The 16,594-nt window shown below is 37.7% G+C and overlaps 1 protein-coding gene across 6 annotated transcripts in view; it reads right to left on the reverse strand.

Annotated features, from left to right (window-relative positions):
• micu3a (mitochondrial calcium uptake 3a) overlaps positions 1–16,594 on the reverse strand; it is a 48,611-nt gene that overhangs the window by 21,364 nt on the left and 10,653 nt on the right. For all 6 annotated transcript variants that reach the window (XM_084930820.1, XM_084930824.1, XM_084930822.1 and 3 more), the window contains exons 2-6: positions 11,775–11,922; positions 9,043–9,074; positions 6,904–6,982; positions 2,128–2,175; positions 436–518 (exon numbers count right to left, since the gene is read on the reverse strand). In XM_084930820.1, the coding sequence (XP_084786946.1) occupies positions 436–518; positions 2,128–2,175; positions 6,904–6,982; positions 9,043–9,074; positions 11,775–11,922 (390 nt within the window). The remainder of the gene's footprint in view (positions 1–435; positions 519–2,127; positions 2,176–6,903; positions 6,983–9,042; positions 9,075–11,774; positions 11,923–16,594) is intronic.

Below are 16,594 nucleotides of genomic sequence, written 5' to 3' on the forward strand. Positions count from 1 at the left end.
TCAAAATGAGGATTTCTGGTACGGCAATCTTTACTTTTCAAAAACCAGACATCATGAGTCAGAGGCTGACACTGGATGAACTGAGGGTCTGCACTAAAGCCCGTCATTTGATGTATAAGGTTTAGTATCCTTTTTCCTGTAAATCACATAAACATATTTGTACTATAAGAGTCCAAGAATTAAAATATTGACTTGAAAATGAGCAAAATAGGGCCTCTTTAATTTTAGTAATTTAATAAACTACAATAAAACACCATGGTACAAGTCAAAATTAGATTTTCAAAAGTAAGGTTTTGTCTTTTGTCCACTCTAAAATCATGGATTGTTATTTAATACTAAAGCTATTCTTTAACACTGCTTTTTAGTAAAAGGAGTAACAAAAAGGGTTAATATTAATATGTAAATTCAGGTTTCCTCCCAATATCTGCAACTCACCACTAGGAACTCCCTCTTATCCACCATCTGGTTGCCGTCTGCATCAAACATATTGAAAGCAATCTTAAAGCCAGCATGAGGCTCTGGGGAACAGAGAAAAGAACACATAGGGTGAGTGTGTGCATGTGTTTGTTAAAGGCAATTTGAAATCCATAAATAGTAAGTGAAAAAAGTGTCTCAAAGCGTCGATAGGAGGGAGAATGACTTAAATGAAGCCACAGTTTCAAACACAGCTGCTTATCCAAAGAATACATTAAAGTGTTAGACCAGGTTAAAGTTATTTTTTTTAAAAAACAATAGCAGAACAAATACATCTGCTACAGACTGACCTTTCAATTTGACATTTTATTCTATTTATTCAACCATTTTTAAGGCCAAACAAGGAAGCATGCATGTAAAAAAAAAAAAGAAAAGAAAAAAAAAGACGGTAATTTCTATTTAAACTAGTTTCACATGCTGGTCATACGTCTAAGAGATGAAGTAAAATGTAATTTCAATTATGTTCTTATGGTTTTTGGTTTTGGGGTGTGCACCGCCTTTCACCCTGTGGCAGCTAGGACAAACTCCAGCCCCCTACAAGCATAAACTGAGCAGTTAAGATCAAGTATGCTTATTTTTATTCACTATAACTTCATCTATCATCTATTTAGGTTGAATTATAATAAAAATTTGTGGAAAAATCATTAAAAGAAACAACTTTTTATTGATCCCTTATGTGTCAGTACAGCTGAGATCCATATTTGTAAAACACCCTAAAACATGCTATGCCAGTAACTGGCCCACCCCCAAGCATCAGAGCAATACAGTGTACACTCTTAAATGTCAAGAGGATGGCTGTAAATTATACATCGGGGACACCAAACAACCTCTGGCTAAGTGGACGGCGGAACACAGAAGAGCCTCGTCCTCTGGCCTTGACTCTTTAGTCCACTTAGACACACGGGCCAATGGTCACGCTTTCAATTACAAGGACGTGCACATCCTGGACAGGGAGGAACGCCGGTATCATCAAGGAGCCAAGGAGGACATTTATGTGAAAAGGGAATGACAATGTTGGAATTGAGGAGGCCTTAGAGAAAATCTTTAACCATCTTACAGTGATGTGATCGCAGTCATTACCCAACTGTCTGTGAAGAGTGCAAGAAGCTACTGATTAACGGTCACGACAATTTGCATATCAACCATTATGAAACTGATCTCATCGCTCATTGCTATGCAGTGGCGCTACTTTCAATCGTTATGCAGCTGGACTGTTTGTAAGGTTAGGGAGAGACTGGGTCACTTGGATGAGTGATGAAAGTACTGAAATTGTTGCTTCCAGATGAAAAGAATAAACTTTATGGAATTTTATCGCCACTTTCTTTTTTTCTTTTATTAAAGAAATTTATCTATTACTTTTCTTCATCTTTTGAGAAGATGTTCTTGCAATTTTCCTTAAGTTTACATTTTTTTTATCTTTGGTCTGCCTCTGTCTCTTTTTGTCTTGCCCCAAGGTGAAGGGGAAAACCACAGTATTTGTGAGATCAACATTTTTTAAATTTCTATATGTACTTAGCGCACTTCGCTTTGTCACGTAATTTTTCTAAAAATAAGAATATAATAATGCAAACAACAACTGGGTGAAAGAGATATGATAAAAAGGTCGAGATGAGTTTAAGTGAAAGGAGAATGTGTGCAACTGAATTGACTCACTTGTCAAGATGCAGAGCAGGAACAGGTACTCTGTGTATGAGATGATGCCTGGTAATGAGATCAAGACAGAGAGAGTTAAGGAAGAGGTCATATTCAACTCACACAGACACACATACACACATACACAATGTTTACAGATGTTCAAAGACTGTGGGCCTCACACAAAGACATACACACTAACACACATAATCCTTCCTTTCATGGAGATAGCATCTTAAAATGTGTCTTCTCAAAGCGGAGCTGCCAGCGGCCATTTGGCCACACACCGATTCTTTTTCTACACCCCAAGTGTCCAAAGTAAAGACACAGGCTAGCGTGTGTCTGTGTGTGTATGTGTCTTGTGTTTGGATAAGCAAGTGAAAAATGTTTCAGGAGGTGATCCTTTCTTGCCTCAGGCGCATTCAGGAATCTTTGCAGCTCCATCTACGCTCTCTCTCCCTCTTTTTTCGCTTTCTGTCTGATCGTTCAGATAGTTCAGGGTGGTTCGCTTGAGTGTTACGGGAGACTGCTCCCCCATTTGTGTGTATGTATGCATGAGTGTGTGTGAGGGTGAACACGACACCAGTTAAAGTCAGTGTGAGCCTTGTGTTTTGCTGATGCTTGACTGCTTTGTGTAGAGGAGCTGGTTTGGAACTGAAGTCTTTTCCCCCCATGTAGCCTGAGCTCTGCATAGACTAGAGCATACAAAATTGAAGCTACTCAGGTTTCTATAATACAGTCTGTTGTGTGTTTACGCTCCCATGCTTTCAGTGATATACCACAGAAAAAGAGGGATTAATACTGATCTCAAGGTGATATTTAATCATGATGGAAAGGGCTGTAAACAGGCATTATATGTCCTCTCCAATAGTTTCAACATTAACATATGTTCCATATGTTTGTTGATTTTGCCTTCCTTTTCTTTTAATTGTCAGTGGGTTAAAGATGTTAAGAGTCCATTGTAATCCAATAATAACAAATCTGATGGTTTGAATCAGCCCCAAGAAATTTAATTAACTCAAAAAACCCTGATATTTACCTCCAGAGAAATTTATTTAACTTTACAAGTCTATATCAATACATATGTTAATACTAAAGCACCTTCCTCTATTATGGACATCTGCTATGGACTCACTAGAATAGCATATATTAAGAAGCCCAAGAAGATCTAAATTTTGTGTTTGTTGTGCAGGTCAACTAAAGAAAAATATAAGGGTTAGTTAAGTACATGTGAACCATGATGACATTACAGTAGTACTAATAAACCGTTTTAAATGGAAAACATGAATGTGTCACATGAGTATTAACATATTAGGCGCAGGTAACAATGTTCCATGTTGTATACAGGCAATGCAAATGACTGCAATGAGTCTTTACTGCTTTAACTATATTTCCAGTTATATTTTCACCGCAGTCTGAATTTTTTTTTTTTTTTTGATTTAATTATCCAATGTGTGGCATTTCACTTATCAAAGTCAGAAAGTCAAAAACCAAAAAGGCATTCCCAGTTAACACAAATGCTTTATACCGGTGCTATGAAAGGAATATTTACTCAGCTGTTGTGTGTGACAGATGGAAACATGGATTAACATTGTGTTAAATCTGCGATATACATACCCAGCATGTTACTATATACTTACACAGTCAATTTTTCTAAAGCACAGTAATGCATTACCCATACTGTGGTAGCCATAAATAACTGATAATCAATTAATCAATCATGAATTAATGTAGTGTGTTCTGACATTAACACACAGACACAGTGAACCCCTTTGAGTCTTTCTCTGATTTTCAACTCTATCGAGCTCAGAAATCCAAAGACATTACAACGATTTCAACTTTCAAACGTACTGGGCCACGTACACATCACACCCACAGGAGCTGTTCAGCCACTGAAAACCCATGTCATGAAGTTCCTGAGAACAGCTTGTGTGCTGATGTTAATGTCACTGGAGTTTTGGAGCTTTACACATTATGTACCTCAGCACTCGGTGACCCCCGCTATATAACTTTATGGGGTCTGCCACTTCATGGCTGAGTTTCTATGGTTACTAAATCCCTCCACTTTGTAGTAAAACCACTTACTGCTGATTGTGAAAATATAGGATTTAAATTTAATGGACTGACTTGTTGCAACAGTGACACGACTGAGTTCAGTGAGCGCTGTAGAAGGACTCATTCTTTTACAAATGCATGAAAGGCCACACATTTTATACACCTGTGGGAATGGGACTGAAAGAACCTGAATTAAAAAAAGTAGTATGAATTTTGTGAAATCTAGGTAACATATGCAGTAGTTTTGTGACCCTTTGTAATCCAGACTGATAGATGTCAATGACTTTGTTTTTCGGCTGTGTCTTTATATCGTGGCATGATGTGTTGCTTTTTGCAACACGTTCTCATCCTGACGCGTAAAATAGCAACGACTGTGACAAATTGTCGGTATGGGAATGAGAGCAAGTTGGAATGAATCTATAAATGTGTTTTACGTGTGAAATGAAAATAAACCGAAAAAAGCATTACGCACCCTAAATCGGTTCACTTTCAGATCCTGAATCACTTTGGAAAACACAATGTGATGGCCACAACATGAAGCTATTTATTGTTGAATTATTAGTCATACTTTGATGTGTTTGTATTGGAATGGATGGCTGGAGCCTTTGCTCTGAGCGTCTCTTACAGCTGCAAGCTTGTATTTACTCAGGTTATCTTTGTCTAACCTTTAAATTTGTTTGATGTTCTGAAACATTTAAGTATGAGAAATATGTAAAAAAAAAAAAAAAACCTTGGAAATCAAGAATGTTTTACTGTATGTGAATGAAAAAATCAGCCCTGTTAAATCGTGATGGTTTGTGTGGTCTCAGTAGTGCTCCACCAGGCTTGAATGGTTAAAGTACAATAACCATAGATTACCCTGAGGTTTCTGTTTACAAACTTTCTCTTTTTCCTCTCTTACCATATTCATTTCTCTGTCTACTTTGCCTGTTTGTCTTTTATAGCCCATCTTTTACACTCCATCTGTTTCTTATATTTCTCCCACTCTCCTTTTAAATCTCCTTTTCACTCCCTGATTTGATTTTCCTACTCTATTCTTTTTTTCCCTCCATCTCTCTGATGAAAAAAGGAAGCAGACCACCCTCCTGGCTACTTGTCCCTGTAGACTAAATCAAACACACTCAAACGTTACAAGCTTAAGAATATACCTTTGTTATTATGGTAGAGGAAGAGAGGGGATGCATCACACATGGTTCGCTATATTTAGCATCTCCCAGTGTGTGTATATCTGTGTATCTGTATAATTATCACTACAGGGAATCAGTCCCAGACTGTGTTATTCCTCTGTTACATACTCCTGAGGCAAATGCTTAATTAGGGTGAGCTTTTCTCTATCTTTTAGTGTTGCATAAATTGTAGAGGAGAGGAGAGGAGAGGAGAGGAGAGGAGAGGAGAGGAGAGGAGAGGAGAGGAGAGGAGAGGAGAGGAGAGGAGAGGAGAGGAGAGGAGAGGAGAGGAGAGGAGGTTGTTCAGCTGTACGGAGTAACAGCATGGCACAAACTTGGATTAGAGACCCCTACAGTGACACACAACTCACAAGTATGATTTTATCACACACAGAGAGCCAAGCACTGGGAAATGTGCACAAAAGCACAGTTAGGTCATGGCAGTTACTGTATAATAATGTAAGAACCCTGACAGTCATGCAGGTGTATCACCTAAGAAATATAACATGATGCAAGAATACCTCTTAGATTTCTACTACCTTTGTTAGGTATTTGCGGGCTGAATGAAAAGAAAAAATACATAATAAAGATAATGAAGTTAATTGCAAGGATGCATAATTATATTAGTGATCCAAGCAAAAACCCCGCCCCTTTGCTCCTGTCCTAAAACACAGACATATATGCTAATTTATCATGTTATTCTCTTTATCTTCATTAATATCTTTTTATGTAGTCATATGGCATAAATGGCTGTTCATATACACCAGACAAATGAATAATAAATACTTGTATCTATTCTTCTTTGCAGGCGACATGTTTATTGTATAAGACAAAGCAATCCAGGTACTATTAGTGTCACTGTTTGATGAACACTTATTTACATATATGCATGACAGCTCATTCCAGTAACCCAAAGTGTCACTGCACTAAAATTTTGATTACCAAAATGTATTTCCGAACAATGTACACATACATAATGTGAATGTAATGTCACAATTTGTTTTGACATTAGTTACTACACATAATATATATGACTTATAAGAGGACAAAGTATTATATTTAGCACTCAATTCATTTGTGTGTTTTAAAATTAATTTCCAAAAGCTAAATAAATGATAATCGTGGTGCTCTAGGCAGTTTATAAAGTTTCATTCAAACTGATTAAGGTGACTGATTAGGAGGAGTTAGGGAACATACAGACATAGAGAATGGACATTATACATATACATGGTCTTAAAATGACAGTCATGTTTTTTACAACATTAAATTCTCTGACAGTGTATCAGCAAACAATTGTTCAGTGTTTTAAATAATCTTTAACAACTTGAAAGCTGAAGAAACTTAAATACTTTACCGTGTTTACTCATCATATAAACCGAGTCCTATTTGACTGACATTCACTGACCTTGTTATTATCTGACTCTTACACTCCTACTTATGTGCTCTGATAACAATTAAAAGAGAAAACAGTGTCAATGGGTTTTGTGTAGAGTGCATGTGTGTTCCTTTTTTTATTTAGTGAAAAGGTATTTTGCTCCTGTTTTGTGTGTATGTGCGTGTGTGTACTCTCTCTGACCTCGTTCTCTCAGGTTGCGAAATAGTTTGGAGGATCCTCTCCACACGGGAGGAGTGTCTGATAGGATCTTCTCCAGCTCCTTACAGACACATGCAAACACACAATAAAAAGGTAAGATAAACTCTAAAAACACAGACCTCTAACTTCAAACTTCAACTTTTACACACACCGATCCAGCGCAAACAGGAAAGGTTAGCATGCCGTGGAAAGAAGGAAAAAAAAACCTTGGCAGGCCAACTATTTTAGTATTGTTATTAATGTGGTAATTTATATGACTTGTATAGAAAGGAATATATGCATTTTTTTTTTTTTTTAATTGACACAAAGACTGCTTTTAAGAAAGAAAAAAGAGAAAAAATAAAGTACCAAAAGTAGCCTGTGGAGGTTTTGACCATTTGTGGTGCTGTGAATTAGGGTTTGAGTGGAGTCTGCATTTTTCTTAGATTTCACACTCCAGCAGCACAAGAATTTCCTTATGGATTCTTAAAAAGAAGGTATAACACTAAACAAAAATGTAAAAACCTCCAAAAGTTGATTCTGTTCATCTGGACGTAGCGTTTTCACTCATCCAAGTTCTTCAGTCTCAGCTGACTGCAGGTTTCCCCAATCTTAAAAAAAAGTTAATTTGCAAAATGACCGAAACAAGCCCACTGAAAGAACAATAGGAGGTCAGTTCCTTCATCTTAATTATGCAAATTCTCATGACCATTGATCAACAACCACTGATCGAAGCCAACTGATCAATGGCCACCAGTACCATTCACAGAGAGTTGGGGAATGGCTGCAATCACAGCATTGTAAGATGGTGAAAGATGTACCCTTAGGCCCCCCTCCATTGAAAGAGTGTCCACTGGCCTGTAGGTGTGAATAGACTGCAGAGTCCTGGCCTGACGAGGTAGCTCTTCTGTGTTGTGCCATCCGCTTCGCCAGAGGTTGTTTGGTTTCCCCGATGTATAAATCCTGGCAATCCTCCTGGCACTTAACAGCGTACTCTATGTTACTCTGTTTGTGTCAGGGCACCCAATCCTTGGGGTGGACCAATTTTTGGCGCAGTGTGTTTTGGGGTTCAAAAGTCACAGAAACACAGAATCAACTTTTGGAGATTTACTTACCTGGATGATTGAGCATTCATCAAAAGAATGTAAAAATTACTTGTGTCTAAAATCGCTGTTTAAATGTTCAAATCCTTTTCAAAATCTATTTTATGGACAGCAATTTTTGTAAACTGTGGTCTGATTTTATGTTAAACAAAAGATTAAACAAGTTATGCTTCAGAATGTAGTCATCTTGTTATAAATAAGATGCTGTATTATGGGCATGTGTAGCATCCTCAGGTTCCCTTTCAGATTTGATGGATGTTATCAAATTTTAAAAAATAGGATCACGATAATGAAACCCTTCAACTCAAGACTTTTAAAAAGTGGCTGATTTTATATACAGTTTATATGAATAAACCTTAATGTAAACTGCGTCACAAACTGGCTCAAAGAAGGTGAGAAAGAGGGATTTCACACAAGAAGCTTACGTAGATATAAAATAATTTATTATACATAACCTAACCGAGACACAAAGATTGCTAATAAGTTGATGTCAGGTGGAGTGGAAGAGAGAGACTGAGTGGTTCACCTGGGCCGGCTTTTATAGCCCGCAAGACACAGGAGACCTGCATTAAGTGACGACTGTCCAGTGCCAGCCAAACAGCAAGCCATAGCTTTCATGAGTGTGGGAGGGTGTGCAACATGAAAACTGCACAGGGTACTGAGATTACAACCAGGTGAGTACTGATGTGGCGATATCCTGTATTTTCACATTCAATGGTATGATCTACAGTTTAAATAAAGCTAAAGACCCTATTTGTGCTGTATGAAATTTTCAGAGCCTCAGTATTTTGCATACAGTATTTCTTTAATGCACTTACATTTGGATTTTAAATTAGTAAACCTGATTATTGCTGAACTTAGAGATAATCTGCAATAGATACGTATGAGGAATCATGACATTTGTATGCAGAAACTCATGACAAATACTAGGAAAATAGGTTTTAAACTTTGCAGTGTATACTGATTTAGATGTAACATGCAACAGATGTCTGTCTGCAATATAGAGGAGCACGAAAAACAGTTAGAGTGTGTTTCCCACCTGTTTTGTCAGGGACCTCCAGGGCCTCTTGCCTGCCAGGGAAACGAGACAAAAGAGAAGAGAAGAAGAAGGGAAAGAGGAGAAGAGAGTTTGGGTGGGCTCAGTCAGATAGCATCTGTGTGATCTAGAAATGGGTCTTAATGTGCCAGGTACAGTCACAACACACACACACACACACAAACACACACACACACACACACACACACACACAGGCACACTCATTTTATATACACTGTCATCATCACAGGCCCATTTGTACCATCTCAAGTGCCCTGTGCTTGTCTTTGTAGTATGTGGAATGTCCCTGTAAAAGCACATACTACTTTTGTTCTGTTTTATACAACAAAGTTCATCTAATTCAACTTCAAAGGGGCCATTCGAGGATGTCAGCTGCCGAGAGGGCATGTGCGGCTGTATCGTATGTCAGCGAGCCAAGGCTAGATGTAAACACACACATACAGGTGCACAGTTTGCACGCAACGCAATTATATATCCATTAAATAAATAAATAGCAGCTTTTTGTTTGTGATAACTTCCACATGTGAAGAGATACTTAAAGCAGTGGTCGCACAGGAAAATTTTAAGATGATTCTCCAGATTAGATATTTGCAGGGTAAGAGAAAGGGTACATGAGACCAAATGGAATGTGTGTGTCTGACTAACATTAACCACAGACTAAACAATAGCTTTAAAGCCACCTGCTTTGAAGAAGCCAGCCAGGGCTAATCTGTTACGAATGACAGTGGGCCGACAGAAATTGCAAAGATGTGTTTTAAAACCATATTTTTAAAGTTTTTTAAGAGATGGCAAAAAATTGTATACCTGGCACTGAAATACATAGTTTAAAATACACATGAATATTAACAAAATAGCCACTTCACGTGGTTATCAAAGTAAAGTAACACAAATATAAAACCTGAAATTGTAATATTTAAAATCAACTACCAAACAGGGATCAGTAAACATGAGGTATTCACTGTCAATTAAATTATAAGAACAAAGGGTTTAAAAAACAACAACAAAAAGCTGAAGTATCCAATCAAATCTTGCTTAAATTTAAATGTAATTTATACCTTAAATTCTTGAAGTATAAATTAGCTTTGCCTACACTATAGACTTCCTAGCATTTTATGTTTCTCCATGAATCCCAAGAACCTCTGAGGCTGCTATTTTACCTTATCAAACACTATGTGTACTTACGAGCCATTTGAAGACCTGAAACGATTTGTAAGGCAGTCATTAGTCTTACTTTTCATATTTACAATTTCTCATTGAAGAGAGAGAGAGGCGCTGCCATCTAGGCTTGCGTAGAGTAGCTGCATAAGACTTTAGACCCAGCTGGCATGTTCATTCATTAAAAATGAATGATTAATGTAATCGACTTGTACTTCTAGCGCCGATTAGCAAGAGCAGCAACATTTAAGTCAATTAATCATGTGCATAACTAAATTAAAATGTTTCAAAATATGACAGAAAGCCTCTTTAGATGTCAGTGTTAGCTATTACAAAAAGGTGGAACGCTGCTTTTAAATAGCAGACCTACTGATTGGTGGATAACTTTCAGTGAACATTCAAACTCAGCTGTTCAATCTAACCTTTAACTGACAACTCTGTCTGTCTGTTATAAATTTTCTTTAAAACATTTAATTATCCTTGCAGCTGAATTGCAAAGCACTTCGAGTTGTATTTATATAAATAAAAGTTTTTAATGGCAAAAGAAGCATAGAAGTTTACAGTGGTGACTGATTTTAGAATTTTTTCTGCATATTTCCATTTTTATTTTTAGCACTCTGACAGAACTAATTTATTTGTGGACAACCAGCTAGCCCTGCCCCCTTCCTGTGTTTTCCCTACGGGAAGACTCACTGGCCAGCTTGTTTGCTCAGTCTCGGCCGTGGTTGGACAGATTCCAACTCCACCATTTTGGACTGCATGAGTAGACCTTGTTTTGCACCAGAGATCTGGAAGCCACCCTAACCTGCACCAGGTGGACAAATGGTTCATGTGCCACTATGCAGAGTTCACTGAGACTGCAGAGCAGAACCAGGTCTACCAGCTACAGTCCAAGACCATGGAGTTAATAATATTCAATAATAGGATGAGAGACTCTGTGAAGATACAGCTGATGATACTGTTTGGTTATGTGTTTCATAGAAATAGCCAGCAGCACGATGGTTTAGTGGTGACCACTGCTGCCTCAGGACAATTCAGGTTCATGCTTAACACCCCTGTAAAAGATATTCTCAAGACATTCAGTTCTTGGTTAAATAAACTTCCCTCCTCCTTGGATCTTGGTTGAGGAGGGGAGAAATTTACAAACTGCATTTCCCCTGTGAAAGCAATCGGGCCTTCTTTTGCAGTGCTGAGATATATACACATCCCATCAAAAGCAGAATATAAATTTGTGTTAAATGATTGATTTAAATGAAGCAGTCAAGTACTCTGGCTACATGTCATCAGAATCAGAATCAGAATCAGAATCGTGTTTATTGGCCAAGTATATGTGCAGACACATACAGGGAATTTGGTTCCGGTAGATGGTGGCTCTCAAGCACAGCAATGTAAATCACACACACACACACACACACACACGTGTCTATATATACACATTACACATACATACACATACACATATATGCAGATTAAGCAGATAAAATAAGCCCCAAATATTTTTGTCTTAAGGAGACACAATTTTGAGAACAACTGAAAACAAGCTATTTTTTCATACGTACTTCTCGGTTCACTCATGGTAACCGACTCGATGAAGTTTTGTGGGGTCATGTACAGCTGTCCTTCATACTCCACTGAGCTGAACAAGCGGAAACGATGTTCATGGGAAGACATGTACACATCTCCATCCTCAAAGTCAAATGGACGTGCCTGCAGAGAAAACCCATAATAAAAAAAAAGAAAAACAACAAAACAAAGTATATGCATTCCACTTATACTGTTAAATAATTATCCTAATTCTCATATTAAGTGATTAAAATCAGGGATAAGCAATTAATGTTCCACTTGTGTCACAGTGGACATAATGTGAATGCGACCTGTGACAGATTTCTGTGCACACAAAGCAATTTCTATAATGAGGAGACTCATCTATTCTTGCCATCAACTCTCTCCATTTAGCTCCCTGAGGTTATAAATAGAGCGAGCACCGCTGGCACAGTGCAGTAACGGGAAAATGGGCACACATGCACAAAAATACTTTGTCACTACTTTCTACTTGATTAGCATCTGTCTCTCACTCTCTCTCTCTCTCTGCAAGCAGCCAGTGCTTCAACTTGATTAGCTGCAGAGTAGGAGAGCTTCTACATCAACCGACTGTACTGCGTGAAACTGTATAATTAACAGAGAGGCTTCCATATTTAAACCTGTTTAGCTGCAGGCCCCAGCACACAGTGGTTTCGGTTCAGCTCAGCTAACATGCTAATGAGCATACAGATTCATTCATAAAGCTTTGATGATGCCTGCACCAAGGGGGGTTTTTGAAAGCGTGAATTGGAGATCAGTGCTTGGCTTCATGGGAATGCACCCCACTCAAAAGTAAGAGCATAGGCACCCATGGCTTTAACTCTCACTAATGAATGAAGTTTAGAAAGTTTTGCAAAGGCAGCTAGGTTCACATGCCATGCTGCACAACATGAAAAAGAAATGTAAGAAAAACCAATTAAATTGCAGAGATTAGAAAGTAGATTCAGTGTGGCTCACTGCTTTGTGTCTTGACTACAACTAAAACTTTCTGTTGTCTTTTCACAACTGCTCAGCAGATGCTCCAGGTGTTTTCCCCTCGGGCAACGTTGTGTGTTCCCTTTACAGCTGCAGCTCTGTAACCCTTCTGCTCAGTTTCACGCTTAAAACTGTCACTGTCTGCTAAACTTTTGGATGAATAATGATGATATTTTATCCAAAAATCCCAGTATCAATTCTGCTTATAGGTGTGATTCTTCATCAGTTGACTTATTGATCCATGAACATTTTTTTGAATGAAAAAAGTGGCTTTTGCAGGTCAACAACTATTTTGTTCTCTCTGAGTCTAAACACAGTGAAGCAACAATGCAAATGAAAGCATAGGACTGTTTGCACATGTGGAAAAGCGCCACTACCATTATTATTTTAATGTCACTATTCTGCACCATTCTGTCATTTACAGTACCATTTAGGGTACATTAACCTTTTTATATATGAGGTGTATTACCACTCCAGGTTGCTGGGCTCCCTCCTATGTGTGGTTAACTATTAGTGTGTGCTGCTCTGCTTTGGTGCCTGAACCTGTTTTTGTCGTCCAATTGCCATCTGTGATTGGTCCATCCCAGTCTCCAGCTACAACCACAACACGGCTGATTATGGCAACTGTTTCACAAGTCAAAGCTTGTAATTTGTAGCAGCTGTGATTTCAAGTGAGCAGTCTGATCTGTGCCTCTTTCTGGTTTGTTCTTAAATTTCAGGTTACTTCTTGTCTTTTACCTTTGTAAAAGATAGACTGTATCTCAACAGGCTTTGTGTACCCTTGGATGGTTATGTACTTGCTTGTAATTTTGGGGTCTATATTTGTTTGTTTTTCTCCATCTGAGACACCTTCAAGGCACTTACAGCCAGGCAGGAATAATTCACACTGTAACACACTACACTGGTAGGAGCTTCTTTTGTCAGATACAATGGTCATAGGTGTGCAGCTTCCTTTTCTAGTTGTGTGGATGCTTTAAGCATCCACACTATTGTTTTCCTGTTTCTCTTTATTCTTTATCCTACTTCAACTTTTTGTACGTTTTTTGGCACTTAACTACTTCCACAATTTTTATGCTATTTTCACCGTTCAAATTTTAAAATATTCTGCTATTTCTGCTAATGCGGGCTATGACTTTTGCTATTTTTTGCTATTATACTTTTTAAAATATTAAGCTTTTTTCCTTTAATTTGTCCCATTGAAATGAATGGAAAACTTCCAAAATTCTGCTAAAACTTGCTCTTTTTTGAAACTTAACTACTTCCTCATACTTTCGCCTAGAACAACCATTCAAACTTTAAAATGTTCACAAATTATTGGGCTATTCATGTATGATTCAGCTTTTTCATATCTGTTACGGTTTTCATCTTATCCCTCTTTAAGTTTTCAGTTGCAAAATTGTGATTTTTCACAAAATACATGCGTTGTTATGGTTGCTATGCACTTGGCTTCCAGTGTGCCACTGTAGGTTTCGCAGTCTTCTCTTCATGTCCGAACAACTTCTTGCTACTTGCTCAATTTTCACTCAACTTCCACAAATTATACATCAAAACGTAGGTATTTTTGCTGGCTTTCAGAAAATGTCACTATTATTGTTGTGGGATTTATAGAATTTTGGCAAATCTCCTCAGACCAACACAAAGTCTCAAAACTCTCCATAGAAAGTCAATGGAGAGTTTGTTCAAAATCACCGCTGGATTTCTGTAATGAGAGGCATATTCAAATTGTCATATCTCCTTAACCAAGCGAAGTTAAGACATAAGGCTTGTCCCGGTATATCTTCAGACACTCCTGACGCTCACAATTTAAGAATTTTTTTCTCACCTATTACCGTTCTGAGATGAGTTAGACTTGTTTGAGGGTAGGAAATTCGTCCTTCGCTCAGATTTCTTCAGATTTCAAACTCTGGAAATGAACCACTTTTTTCTCTCGTCATATCTTTTTGATAGATTTCCACAGAGACCTGAAAATTTCCATGACTGTTCACCAAAGCCTGCTGTCTCTTACGGTGAAAGAATGATATCGATACTCCAAATAGATTTAGAGTTACAAAGCGTTGTTTGAGGGGAAGTCAAGGCAGTTTTTGCTTCGCATCTAGTCAGTTATGGTGCATTAGAAGTCAAATATCTTTAATAATTCATATTTTAATGATAAATTCAACACTTGAAGATTCCCCCATCTCTTCTGAACAAAACGGTGTAAGAATGACCGTTCTAGCCCCTACGGTTAGGAAATTATGGTCATTTGTTTGAGGGGAGTCGTCACTATGAGAAATAGACTGCAAAAATCCTGTGTCTCTCTGTGCTGCGTGCACCTGTTTTGGCGGGAAAAAGTACACAGCCTCTCTGATTGGTGGATTCAAATTCAGCAGCTCCCAGCCTGCTTGACTGACCTAGAAACTTACTTCTCTCTCCTTGTGTGTGTGTGTGTGTGTGAGAGAGAGAGAGAGAGAGAGAGAGAGAGAGAGAGAGAGAGAGAGAGAGAGAGAGAGAGAGAGAGCGCCTTTTTATGGGATGATCTCATTGTAAGATTCAAATTCAATATATCTAGACTGGTTGACTGAATTGGATCTTGTGTACAAGAATTATGCTTCTAGTCCACCTAGTTTTTGAGTTACACAACGTTTTGTAACTCCAAAAAACAGCATTTTTCGCCTCTCACCGCGATCTAATTCTGACTGCTCATCACCCTGTTTTTCAAAGTGCCCACTCTCTTTCCCAGTGGCGCAGTTGGTAATGACACGAGTCTTCAAACCAAAGGTCGTGGGTTCAATTCCACCTTCGTCAATGTGTTTTTTTCCCTACAAATTAATACACTATCACAGACCAGTAATTCATATTCATCATTTATTACAATTCTGCAAACTTTTATGATTTTACCAGCTTTTCTAATATGGACCTCAGATTCTTGTTAACACTCCATGGCACAAATACTCTTCCCTTTAGGCTCTGTGTATGTGTGTGTTTTAAAGTATTACTCCTCCATAATTGTATTTCTGTTAAATCAAAGTACTTTTACTACATCTTAGTACTTCTGCTCAATCATAGTATTTCTGCTAAATGATAGTATTTCTGTCAAATTATAGTATTTGTGCTAAAACATAGTCTTAATTTAAAATTACAATATTCATAGTTCATCACAGTGTCTCTGGTAAATCACAGTATTTATGTTGTACTATTTTTCTAAATCATAGTGTTTCTGTAATGTTTAAGTATTTTTGGCTAAATATATTCTTTCTGTTATCTTATACTATTTCTCCTAAATTCTTGTATTTTTGAGAAGTTATCGTGTTTCTGGTAAGTTACAATATTTCTGCTAAGTTCTGCTATGCTATTGTATTTCTGCCAAGTATTATGTTTCCTCTAAGATATTGCAGTTCTGCTAAGTTATTACACCTTAGCAAAGTTCCTTTGCTTATGCAAAGTTTTTACAATTTCTGCAACTTTTCAGCTTTTTCAGCTAGTTTTAGCAGACAGCTTCAGCTTTAAAGCAATTCAGAATTCATATGATTACAACCAATATGTATTAGAATAAAAGAAACAAATGTGCAATGAACATGTCAAGAGTCGCTGTTAAAAAGTCTCATGGCAGTGGGGTTAAGGGACCTCCTGAACCTCTTGAGTCCTGCAGTGGAGTGAGATGAGCCTCTGCAGCTCCTACTGTGAGGATGCTTAGGCGATCACCAACACCAGCTCCTTGGTGTTGGTGTTCAGAAGAAGACTGTTCTTATTACTGCAGTCAGTTAAATAAATCTATCATAATAAAGTACAGTTTAACATAATGACCTTGTGTTTATTTATGTCTTTTAACCATTATTTCAAATTC

Source organism: Perissodus microlepis, chromosome 6 (genome assembly GCF_051167445.1).
Source record: "Perissodus microlepis isolate ML-2025 ecotype Zambia chromosome 6, ASM5116744v1, whole genome shotgun sequence".
NCBI lineage: Eukaryota > Metazoa > Chordata > Actinopteri > Cichliformes > Cichlidae > Perissodus > Perissodus microlepis.